Source organism: Sceloporus occidentalis, unplaced genomic scaffold (genome assembly GCF_023333645.1).
Source record: "Sceloporus occidentalis isolate IW3139 unplaced genomic scaffold, rSceOcc1.0.p SCAF_5, whole genome shotgun sequence".
Classification (NCBI taxonomy): Eukaryota; Metazoa; Chordata; class Lepidosauria; order Squamata; family Phrynosomatidae; genus Sceloporus; species Sceloporus occidentalis.
In genome coordinates, this window is record NW_028316985.1 from 43,842,055 (window position 1) to 43,855,403 (window position 13,349).

Below are 13,349 nucleotides of genomic sequence, written 5' to 3' on the forward strand. Positions count from 1 at the left end.
AAGTTGAATAGATATAGTATCTTGTGGTTCTAAGAAAACAATTTAATAGAACAGTTTCACCACTGTACTGTGCCTAGAACTAATACTTAAACAGATATGGGTTTAGATCTGAAAATCTGTCTTTATTTTTTTTTTTACAAAATGAATTTCAGGATGTTTAAAAGGCAATACCAGATACGACTTGGGCGCAGAAATCAGATGTAGTCATTCAAAGCATTCAAGTAAGAATATGGTAATATAAATATTTGAAAAGCCTTCTCAGAAATTTTCCACATAATATGGAGAACTCATTCCAAACTAAAATTTTGTGCATTATAGCATTTTCTCACAAAAGAAAAAAATGTAACCTGAAATATTCTAGAGCCCCCCTCCCCCCTCGCCTTTTTTCCTTGGTTAGTTACATTAGAGAACTTGCCTTTGATTCAATTCTTCTCTTCCAAACATGGAAAGTTATCACATTAGGTCCACTGATAAAACAGACTGCAAATTTATTCTGGCATAATGTATTCCAACAGAGTACATAGGTGAGGTAATGGCCTTGCAGATTTAATAGTCATCTCCTCTGCTGACAACTTCTTTGCACGTTGGACGCAATAATATGGTATGCTCAAACTGTGCTGTATATGAGCCTTTAATATCACATAAGGGAGGGTATGGATCCACTATACCCAAGTCACACAGATTCTTCAAGGCCATTAAATATTTACTTTCTCCCAGACGATCTAGCCATCTGCGGCAGAAGGCAAGGGTGCCAAAGTTTTCGTTAATAACATTCAGCAAGTGTTTTGCTCTTGGAAGCCTAGGAGAAAGAATTAACTGAATAAGCAGAAAAGAAGACTGAAGTATGAGAAGTATCTTCTTCTGAAACTAAATATAACTATCTGGCAGTTACTTATAATACAATATACTTACAATATACTTATAATAATAGGCATGTTTACTTGCACCATACTTAATGGAAATTACAAGTGTTTATAACTGCAACCTTAATACATCACTCAAATCATTCAGAGTATCATTTTTCTAATGTGGCCAAGTTGCTGGTAATAAAGAGGGGAAAAAAATTCCTTCTTTTTCAGTGATGAAAGTTAAAAGCAAAGAGATTCAGATGCCTCAATACTCTACCAATTTTTACTGATTGACCAAACTTAAACTTGTTTCCACTTCAAAATTTAAGTGTTTTTTCCCAGCCCGGTATACTGAGTTTCAGAAGGACCTGCATTTCCACAGCACTGCGGATGTTTTGCTTTAATGCCTTGAACAGCCTTGTTTTCAGGAAACAGTGAGCATATACTGCATGCTCCTTTAAAAAAAAAATCTCATATTCCATGAGAAACAAGTGAACTTGTTTATGGTTCACTAATACATAAGAAGCTCAAGCAGCTTTTCCTTAATGGCAGTTATTTTTTGCCTCTTGAGCTACCAGGTCCCCTGCTTTTAAGAGGTTGTATGATTTTCTCACAAATTGCACCTCAACTACTTAACATTTTTCCTTCAGGTTTTGTATTAGACAGAAGTTTTTCCCCCCACTGTGCTGGCATACCTAAGGTGACATCTTGGCCTGATGTAATAAAAGTAGGACTAACCTTATTGGCACGTGTCCAACATCAAAGTTTTTCATATAATGAGAACATTCCATATCATCATGAACAACGCCTTTTCCTGTGCTACCGAATGTTTCTATAGCATACACTTCTCCCTCCTACAATGAAAAAAAAATTAGACATTTGAACATACTAGAGTACACTATAGTCAATCCTGAATTTTATTTGCTGAGATTTGACAATTTTGGCTCTGCCCCACAAAAGTTGAAATACACAAATGACAATCTGTTGTTCTTCAGACATGCCACCAGACTATTTCATTTAGCAGTTAAATTAGTTGTTCAATTTCATAGAATCATTGAATAAGAGAGTTGGAAGAGATTACAAGGGCCATCCAGTCCAACCCCATTCTGCCATGCAGGAAATCACAATCAAAGCATCCCCGACAGATGGCCATCCAGCCTCTGCTTAAAGACCTCCAAAGAAGGAGACTCCACTACACTCCAAGGGAGTTTGTTCCATTGTCGAACAGCCCTTACCGTCAGGAAGTTCCTCCTACTGTTGAGGTCAAATATTTAAACAGGGCTATCATATCACCTCTGTTACATTAAATTTCTAAGAACTATAAATGTACAATACCCTACAGAGTAGATCCACGGGCAGCATGTACATGAAATAATGTCTCTAGTCACTTCCCTAATTCACTCAATTTTAATTCTCTCTCTCCCCCCTCTTTTTTTATCATTCTAAGGTGTGTCCCACAGAAGCCATTTGCAAGGCTAGACTTGCTTTATTTTATGAACAGAAATTACTTGTATACTTTCAAATCATTCTCTAGGTTAGCAAGGTATATGCGGCAGCTGTAGTTATCCTAGCAAATAGAGTACTGACCTACTAAATAATTAAACTAACCTTTGATAGATAAGAACGTAGAAATAGAAAGGGTTTTTTTTTGGGGGGGGGGGGAGAAATAAATTCTATGAGTTTTTGAACTCTTTCTGGAAATCCATATCATTAGATGAGATGGTTTGCAAGAGTTTAACTGATTGGATTTCCATTTATCTTGAAAAGAAGAGTTGCCATCTCATTAAAAAAAAATGTTTTTACTTATATTTACATTTGCTTTCAAAAATAATCTTTACTAAATCCAGATTAATTGGGGGCAATGGAACATCATGACTGAATTTTAAGAACAAAGTAAGCCTTGCTTTCCATGGCTGAGTCAAGTATAATGCACATATGTTCACTGCATTTTATTTTACTTTCTCTCCTGTCAAAGGCAATATCACGTCAAACCAAAGCCATGCAATATTTGGCAGTCTTAACTGTAACATTAACAATCTAACCCTATGAATATATGCAATGGTTCATTAAACTCAGTGGGACTTTGAACAGGATGAAGGTTTAAGAATCATTTGCTTACTTCCATTCTTGTTGCTTCTCCTCCTTTCACAATGGGAACAGTTTTGCCTGCATGTATCCTGTATGGTCCAATAGAGTGTCCATTCAGATTGCGGATTGGTTTCACTGTGGCATAAAATAATACAAAGTCATCTCACTCTGCCATAAATACACTTCAGTAACCAGAGTAGCGAATTTGTAGACAATTCTTTTAAAAATGGTACACCCACCTTTTAGAATCTAGGAGTGCATGAAATTCCTGAGTCCTATACTGAATAGGAAAGGTAGTGTGGTATAGTAGTTTTAGCACTGGACTATAACTCTAGAGACCAGGGTTGAAATCCTACAATGATCATGATAACCCTCTGGGTGACCTCGGGAAAGTCACACTTTCTCAGCCTCAGGAAGGCAAGGGGCAAGCTCCCTCTGAACAAATTTTGCCAAGAAAACCCTGTGATAGGTTTGTTTTAGTATGATCATATGTCGGAAATGACTTGAAGGGACACAACAGCAACAGTGAATAGAAAAATCAGGGTCATTTTAAAAATGCAATTCAAACCTAGGCACAGTAGGAAAGACTGCATCTCCTGCTCTAGACCCCTGAGAAAAGACTTGAAACCCTTCTTTCTCTGATACAGGGGTGGGGCAGCATGGAAAGCATGAAATGCTTGAGATTTACAGAATCTAAAGCTCTCCAACTGTTAGGTATATATGGTATGAATACACATATCCTTATTCGCTTCTGAATTGAGACTACCATATATTCTAGGTGGAAAAAAATTACCTTGATATGTTTTGCCATCAATTTCAACTTCATAAGATTCCATAACTTCTTGGATAGCCTCACCGACATCACAAAGACGAACATCTATTCCAGCGCACTATACATAACACACACACACACACACACAAGAATCCCAGAGTGAAATCGAATATAAGGATTATTTCTCAAGAAAGTATGTAGATAACTAATGCTACATTTCACCCTGTGAATGTACCTTTATTCCAGTATTAGTTGCATCTTTAACAGCTTGTAAGAGCCTGTCATATTTTGGATTGAATGTGACAGTAAAAGCACAGTCAATGATACGACCTGAAATTAGATACAAATTAAATAAAATCATTTGTCTTCAACTAAATTATCTAAATGTATAAATAAGCAATAGAAAACTCACCACTAACATGTGTTCCAAAATCTATCTTGCAGATATCATCATACTGCAACACAGTTGGATCTCCAGCATTGGGGGTGTAGTGGGCTGCACAGTTATTCAAAGAACAACCCGTAGGAAATGCAAGCCCAGCATTTAAGCCATTCTCTTTGATCAGCTTCCGTGAACAGTCTTCTAATTTTTCACTAGGAAAGCAAATGTCTCTATTACACAATAGGATTTTTTCCAAAGTTTTCTTAGGTATCTAGAAGCTGCATTTTAGAAATTATAAACTGTATGTGTGTGTATTTTCTTTTATTATGTGTACTACTGGCAATATTCTTGCTATGTGAGACTAAAATTTGCTGCCACAAGCATGTAAAAAACAAGGAAGTGTGTCTCCTTTTTTTTTTTTTTTTACTCTAGCCAATTTATTAGAACAAAAAGTATGTCGACCACATTCAATTAACTACATGAAGAAAACTGCTGTAACATTTTTGTGCTTACCAAATTTCTATCATTGTCATTCCGGGCTTGATCCAGCTCATAACATATTTCCTCACTTGTCTATGTGCTTCAGCAGCCTCTCTAAAATCATTCCAGATCTCTTCACTTGCTTGATCTAGTGCTCTCTTTTCATCACTTGTGGTTCTCCAAGCAGCAGTTCGCCTTTAATGTTATAACAAAAAGAAAATCACATGCTTGTCACCTTAGCTTATATTTTAATCTTAGATGAAGGCCCAAAACAGATGGGCCAAACAGAGTGGCTTTGGCCACTTCTGAGCGCGGCGTTTAGACACCTGGAAGCTGTTCCAAGGCTGCCTAAGGCAGCCCAAATCCACTAGCAAAAGGGGCGGATATAATCCACTCCTGCTGGCAGCTCATTCCAGACCATGGCAGCGGCCTGCTTCAGGAGCAGGCCATCCGGTTGCTGCGGTCCAAGACCGATCGCAGCTGGAAATTACTCCTTCCAGGCTGTCTGTTTTATCCCTAAAATATACCTGTATTCGTTTTTTAAATAAGCCCAAAGCATCATGTAAGAGAACATTTAAATATACATCTTTTTTAAAAGTTGAAATGTGAAGAGGAGTTATTCCCTAGCTCTTTGCACTCTATTCAAACTTTCCCTCCCACTAGCTGTCAAGTCCAAAGAAGGGCCACCACTACTCACTGGGGGAAAAGAGAGAGATGAAGATATATCTGCCAGGGGAAGGAGAAGGAGGATGCATTTCATCTTAGAGTGCACTCTCATTTATTTCCTCCCAGAGCTGAGACCAGCTGGTTAGTCATTATCTGAACTGTCCCCCCCCCCCCCAAAAAAAAAAAAAGAAGCAGAAGGATCCCCTTCTGCAATCTGAAAACTGGCAGGGTGAGGAGCAGGACACAGAACTGTAAGGTATAATCTGTTCTACTGCCTCATTACACAGAACAGGCTTTAATTAGACCAACAAAGTATGTATATTCCACATATGATAGAAAGCATTTCAAATGGGTTTGGCACTGGTACTGAAAATACATAATGAAGATACAGTGAACTATTTCATGTCTTAATTATTTTATTATATATGTACAATCTGAAAGCCTGGAGAACTGGTGAAACTGTTTAAGGTGTGCTTCTGAGTAGTATATAAAGAAACCAATCAACTGGATTGTGCAAGAAAAATGTGTGGGAAGCACAGGCCTAGTAAGGAGATACTTATGTGTATTTTGCTAGTAAAGCCTTTGAACACATACTTAGAATCTGAGTATCAGTACTGAGCTCAGGGTTTTTTCATACAGAACACTATTCCTAGTCTTTCCTTGGGTTACACTTCAGCAACCTAAATCATTTTTGTAAAATGTTCTGTAGTTGCTGTTGTAGTTAAACAAAAGGGAATCCAAACAGGGAGCCTATCTACTGCAAGTGACCTGAAGGTCTACCAGTAACCCAAATTTACCTTCTGTCCAATCTGATGTAGAGTGCATAATATAACAAGTCTGGCACTTATAAAAAGAAAAGGGCAATAAAGACTAGGAAATTAGATGAGGTATCAAAATTGATACTCCCTTAACACATGTGGTTACTGTAGCATTTTAAAACTTTAAGCAAGATACTTACCCATCTTGCGTTGGTGGATACTCACATTCTTCACCTTTTGGAAATATTCCACTGGCAAACAAATCACATATTGGAATAGATGGAGGATCTGTCTGGACTTTAGCTGTTGGTTTAAAACCTTAATTTGTAACTATTATATCATTTTCCAAACAAAAGCATTTTTTCAATCTTATTTTCTCCCTGAGGTCCCATCCAAATAAAAATAAACCCAGGTATCCTCAAATAGCTGATTTTCAGAGTGCCAGTTGCCAAGAAGAGCTCCTCCATTTTCATCTTAGACAAAAGGCCTAGTTTGTGCAAACTTACTATTATTTTTTTAAAAAAACCTGTAACATTCACATATGTTTCAAATGCCCTATTTACCAACACAGTTCCCATGTTTGAATTCTTGTCTCATGTAAACCATTAAGCCTATTTTGTCTTTCAATGTGATAATCATGGACATTCCCATAGTAGTATGTATGTGTATGTCTTTATATGTTATTTCTCTGGTTTGTATGATTTGTTATGTATGTTTATTTTATAATGTTTAATAAATCTTTAAAAAATATGATAATCATGGACACAAATGCATTAGAAAACATCAGTCCAATCCCAGAGTTCACTGTAAATGAACCAGATGGTGCAACCTGCAGTGATTCCTGTATGTCCAGATTGGTCTCTGGACCATGTGCCTTATATTGTGTAAGACCACTGGTTGATCTGGGTCAGGAATAGGAATTGTTTGAACCTCCACATGTTGTTAGATTGTAATTCCAATGATTCCTAGCCAGCATATCCAGTTGTGAAGAATGTTGGGAGTTACAGTCCAATAGTATCTGGAGGACTGCATAATTCCTATGCCAGTCTAGGCTACTGTTATGTGCAGCTTGGTTTTAGTCAAGAATTCTCCCAACCTTGTCATTTAAACCTTTTTAACTTGGGGTGGGCATGCTCTGAAGCCTGGAGGGTCACATCCACTGATTTTTGCACCTCTAGAGGGCCCCAGCTGCAGTTGCCTAGAAGGTTCTTTTCTATCTAGCAAACAACACCACAAACAAAGTAGCCAGAAAGGTTTTCCTTCAAGGTTCTTTGAGGGACCTGGTGCCTCAAAAAGGCCATGGAGCTGCAAGATTCCCACTCAAAGTATAGGGTAATGTCAAAGGTAAACTTCAGAAATATGACCAAAATACTGCTTAGGATACATTCATGCAGTCAACACTTACGTCCCTTCTTCTTTTTCTTCTTCTTTTTCTTCTTCCCTGCTGCACCATCACCTTCACCATCGCCATCTATAGGACATAAAAGTTAAAAATAACAAATGATGAAAGTAATTATGTAAATGAAACATGAACAGCCATGCCTTATTCCACAACTGCATGACAAAAAATGGGGCCAACAGTCTTCAGACCAAACACAATGGCCAAACCTATATGATGGCTATCTGCTAAACCAACAAATAGAACATCAGCTCCTGCCTTCTCTGGTTGGCACATGGGGATAAACCCATCTGTAGTGGATTGCTCAACCAGCCATCCCAGAATGAATTTTCACAGTAAGTCCAACTTCTTAATCTGACCAGGCTTGCCCAAACTGCACATTTGACATATTATAACAACAAAGACTTTCTGCTAGGGTGGCTTGTTGATACAGACATCACAAACCTTTCGCATGATTCCTGCTAGTATCATTTTATGTAGATCACATTACACTAGAATGAGATATACTGTGATGCATTAAACTTCAAGATATATCAGTGTTCTGCACAAGCCAGCTGCCTGCTGTTTGGGTGCCTGGCCACAATACTCATTTTCTCCTCTTTGCAAGAACTGCCACCACAAAAGACCCTTAAGAAAAATCTATGAACAACTGGGGCCAATACCTAGAAAATTATCTTTATTTTGAGTATTCTTGGGGCAAGGAAATGGCAATATAAAAAGAAAGGAGGTTGAATGGCAACAGGATTCTTCAGGGAGCTAAAGACAGCAGGCAAATATCAGTTTCCACTTACTTATGGGTTTTTAAAGCTTAAATTCTGGTTTTTAGTTTAAACAATATTTCAAAATCTAAAAAACAGCATTTCAATCTATTGTGTGTGCATTTCCTTAAAATTAGGATTTGACTGTAAAAAGTATAGCCAGGGTGCTGAAATGGCAAAATGTGATAGCTGAAGAGATGTTCTAGATTTTTAAAGGTGTTATTTGTCTGTCCCAGCACATTCTGAAACAAAGATACATTTGATCTTTGAATAGTCAATGCTATTTAAAAGCGCTGCTCGTTTTAGTGAATTAAAACTGCATCAAATTTCTCTTGCCCTTGAACTGTACTTAATCCATTTATACTACATAAGAAAAAAAAGTTCTGGCATACAATTCATTCATCTACAGATCTGGAAAACTTTCCAACTCTCTATGCTTACCACTGCAGACGCTGGCAATACTGAGTTCAATAGCTTCTGCTATTCACTGATTACAGGTTTTTTTTTCCTGCAGCACCAGTGGTAAAGATGCCAATCAGCAAGCCAAACTATTCAGGCTGCCATGTCCTTGAAGACTGCTGCAAGCTTTTCTGTGGGCTATAACTCCAGTTTCCAACCAAGGCTGCAATCCTAGGCACACTAACTGGGAATCCTCACTAATTGAATGGAGCTTTCTTCCAAGTATCATGCTGTATCTCAGCTATGAAACAGCTATATCATATTACAAAATAGAAAGCAGTAATTATCTCTCTAAAAAAATCTTCAAACTGGTCAACAAATACAAAATCTTCTGTTGCTATTATACTTTAAAAACCATCTATTCTTTCTTGAAAATTACACAAAACTATGTAAAAAATGAAATACAGAACTACCCTCTACCCAATCACCATTTAACATAAATTGTTGAAATATATCACAATTGGCCTGGCTTTTAAAGCAGGTTTTATTGTTAATAGTAACTTCTGATACTGTTCTTAGTTTCTTCCACCACTTTGGCACCAGTCCTAATAATCATTTAGCAGTCACAATGTTGCCAGTTATAGGAAGCTGAAGTAGTAAACAGTTCATTAAATATTGGGTAACTCAACTGACTTAAGTCCCATTGATTTCATTAAGTCTGTTCTAAGCACAACTAAGATCCAGACCAGACAGGCAAAAAGCAGCAGCATCTGGCCGCTTTGGAGGAGTGGCAGTCAAACGACGTATGCCTCCAATGTTGCCCAAAGCCACACTCTGGCCATTTGGACCGGAGCAAAGGCCAATCCAGCTTCTGGTGGTGCAGGTTGGGTCCTGTGACCATGGCCCACTTTTACAGCAGGCCATGCAGTTGGTGCACACACAATACGGCAAGATTCAGATTCAGGCCACTCTTCTCACCCATCTGCTCTTCTCACCCTGCAGTTTCACCACACATTACACTAACATGAGCCACAGGAAATTTTAGGCTTATACGCCCTTCTGACTCCTATATAGCTGCAAGGATATCAGAGAGCTTCCATTTTAGATTACATGCAATTCAGTATTATGTTAAACTGTATTTTGTCATGGCTATCATTATTTGAAAGAAGACAACTTTGTAAATCACAGTATAAAGGTAGCTTGTTTCAACTAACCAAGGCCTATGATTGGCTCAAACATGATAAATTAAGACTTCTGAACTTGCTAATACCATGTGAGGATATGGGACACGTGTGCCTGAGGCTCACTGTAGATCATTCTTATTATGCATATTGTGCATTAGTTCAAAGGTAGAGAAGCTGTGATTTTTCAAATACTATTGGACACCAACTGTCACCTTCCTGGAAACGTGCTGGGTCTGACGAGAGTTGGATTCCAACATAATTTGGAGAGCCACACTTTCCCAACTTCTTGTTTACTGTGACATACATGCATTGCTCTTGTCCAAAACCAATCAATATATGTTGCAGGGAAACAAAATTTGGACCGTTTTCTAGGCTTTCAAATAAAAGCTGTTGTCTGTTATCAGATATATAATCTCTAATAACAAACTCTAAGACAGAGTGAACAAAATGTAATTTCAGAGAGAACGTCAAATACTAACTGAACTATCATGCCCCATATACACAAGCCTTTATCCTTAGTCCAGAAATGCCCTTTACAAGTGTTATGGGCTTTCTGGAAGAAAGATGGGACACAGAATCATACGAGTCAGAAGACACCACATAAATTCAATAAACAAACAAATGGTCACTCAAAATTTCAGTCCCACCTTCTCCATTATGTAGCTTTTCAATACTCTAAATACTGTATATGAACAGTAGTAAGCAGGTTTGCTTGTGTACCTCTGACTAGATTGGGTTCACCAACTGCAATGCTACACTTGTTCACATCCCAGAAAAGCAGCACCCCAGATTGGCACTTATAGAATCATAGAGTTGGAAAAGACCATAAGGGCCATCCCACCAAACCCTCTGCCATGCAGGAATACACATTCAAAGTATTCCTGACAGATGGCCATCAAAGCTATGTCTAAAAAAACTTCAAACAAAGAGAAGAAAAATCTACACAGTTACTTTATGGAAGGGGTAGGTATCTGCATGGAAAGCAAGGGACAATTGCCCTAAAGAGATCCCCTGTAAGCTACTGCCACTACAAGTCCAAATACTTCAGTTTTCAACTTTAGTCCTTCTGAAAATGGTGACCAAGAGTGACATTGCATCACTTCTTGTTGCCATTCTGAGTAGGACTGCAACAAAAGTTGAAGTATTTGGGCTAGTGGCGGGTTGCAGAGTGGATGTATTGGTGGACAGAGGGCATATCACCAAGAAGTATCTTTCCTAATTGGAGTAATCCTGTAAAATACTCTACAAACATTCTGAACATTAATATTTTGCATGTTACAGAGGCATAGACTATACTTGCCTTCATCATCTTCATCTTTTTCCTTTTCCTCCAATGTCTGTTTATCCAACTGTTTTGTTACCTCATCAAGAGCCTCCGACTCTCTCTCAGTTTCTTGTTGTCCTGTTTGCAAAATAAAGAGGTGGTTTAACACTGATGCAAAAGGCTTGTGGCAACGTTAATATGCTTTCAATACAGTACAGTTTACATTTATTTTAACTGATCTACAACTCTCTCTATCCCTGTATCAACACTGCATATAAATCGTGAAATTATTTCAAGAATGACCATTCATCCCCTCCTTCATCCTTAGAACAGATGTTAAATGGTCCTGAATGGAAACCCATTGATCCTTGTCTTTATAGTCAATATAAACTGTTTTAGCTTAATGGTTTATTAACCATAACACCCAAGTCCTGGCCACAGTGATGTAGAAAAACTAGACAGCGACACTATTTTCTGGACTCGTTCCCTCTCCAACTCTTCCATACTGCAGACAGATGAGGGACCCACTCTGAAAAAACCTATTTTGTATAGTAAGAGTGAATAATTCAAACGCAACATGCCAAATCTCCCACCCGCTTACACATGAACTTCCATGTATATGCCTGCTACTATCCTTAGATGGCAGCGTTACATTTGCTGCTTTATTTCCCAAGATCTTCCACACCCAACATCCAGTAACAGCACTGCACCTTTCAACTCTGGTAGATGGAGCACTCCCTCACAGGAGCTTTTCTGTTTCTAGTGTGTTGTTGTTGTTGTGTGCTTACAAGTCTTTTTCAACTAGGGGTTTGATTCCCAGCTGAGGCATGAAACCCATTGGGTGACCCTGGGCACCTCAGGAGAAGGCAACAGCAGCAAACCTCTTCAGAACAACAAGGTGACTCTATCACAGGGCTTTCTTGGCAAGACTTGTTCAGAGGGAACAGTTGCCCTTTACCTTCCCCTGAAGCTGAGAGAGTGCGACTTGCCGAATGGCACCCAATGAGTTTCTGTAGCTGAATACAGATTCAAACCCTGGTCTCCAAGACTGTAGCCCAGCGCTCAAAGCAAGACTCTCATGCTTTTAGTTTTAGCTACATATAGGACCGTGGCAACCTATGGCTGGAAGCAAAATTGACTCAGGCAGTGGACATTGTGACCACAAATCCCCAGCAGATGCTCCGTTCCCACGCCGGCCTTCCTCCACCAGCTCCAGACAGAGTGACCAGACGTCCTCCTTTCCCAGGACAAGTCCTCCATTTCGCCCTTCTGTCCAGGAGGAATTCACAAAATGTCCCCCATTTTAAGGACGAATGAGGAGCATGAATTTGCATGTATACGGGTGACACTGAAGGCGGTGGTGAGGAGCAGAGACAGTGTGACCTGATGTCCTCACCTCAAAGGAGGACCAGCCAAAATGGAGGACACCCAAGGAAAAATGTTATTGTTGTTATTATTATTATTATTATGATTCTGATACACAGTGTTTGTTACCCTTTACTTGGCCATTGCCCTCCACTCCATTTCTTTTTCTTGAACAGTAATAATAATAACAATAATAAAGCTTTTCTTTATGCCAGTCAAAGCGTCTTGCAACATTTGGCCCCGCTTTAACTCTCTTTCTGGCTCCATCTGGAGAGCCACAGGGAGAGCCATCCCCTTCCCAGCCTCGCTGCCTCCTACCAGAGCCGGCCGCCTTGCCCTTCTTCTTCTTCTTGCGCTTCTTCTTGGCGCCCTCTCGCTCGTCCGGGTCCAGGAGGAGCAGCTCCCCGTTCAGGTGCTGCTGCTGCTGCTGCTGCTGCTGCTTCTCCTCCTCTTCCTCGGGGCTGCCTCCTCGCTCCGCGCCCGCCATGTTGCTGCGGCCGCCTCCCCCGACGCTCTTCGCGACAAGAAGAAGACAGACAGAGGCAGAGAGACGGAACAAGGAGAGCAGAGGGAAGGGCCGGCGCTCTGGCCGGGAGACTCTATGGTGCAGCGCTAGAGCATGACGGGAAGGGTGGAGGAGGACTCGGCGCCAAGGGAAGGAGGAAGGGGGCGTGGCGAGGAGGGCGTGCGCAAGAGAGAGCGCTACCACCAGCACCGCCCATAGCCCCGCCCTCCCTGCGCGCGCAATAGGGAGGAGGGGCGGGGCGAGGAGCGCGTGCTCAAGAGAGAGAGAGAGAGAGAGAGAGGCCAGCCCCGCCCCCGCGTCCGTGATTTAGCCTTCAGTGCGCAGGCGTGGGAGGGGCTTGTGTCTCACTGTATATATATATATATATATATATACAAGGAATTGTGGGAACTGTAGTTTTGTGAGAGACATTTTCTGCCAGCGAGAGCTCTGGTGCCAAAATAATAATAATAATAATAAT

The 13,349-nt window shown here is 39.9% G+C and overlaps 1 protein-coding gene across 1 annotated transcript; it reads right to left on the bottom strand.

The window, feature by feature from the left end:
* Positions 1 to 107: 107 nt before the first annotated feature.
* On the bottom strand, positions 108 to 12,956 carry METAP2 (methionyl aminopeptidase 2). Its single transcript, XM_089523937.1, has 11 exons — positions 12,682 to 12,956; positions 11,035 to 11,136; positions 7,400 to 7,465; positions 6,195 to 6,297; positions 4,604 to 4,765; positions 4,121 to 4,302; positions 3,944 to 4,038; positions 3,730 to 3,826; positions 2,968 to 3,071; positions 1,587 to 1,702; positions 108 to 799 (listed from the first exon to the last, which is right to left on the bottom strand). Exons 1-11 carry the CDS (start codon positions 12,848 to 12,850, stop codon positions 547 to 549), a joined length of 1,449 nt encoding a protein of 482 aa, XP_089380063.1. The 5' UTR covers positions 12,851 to 12,956; the 3' UTR covers positions 108 to 546.
* Positions 12,957 to 13,349: the final 393 nt, after the last annotated feature.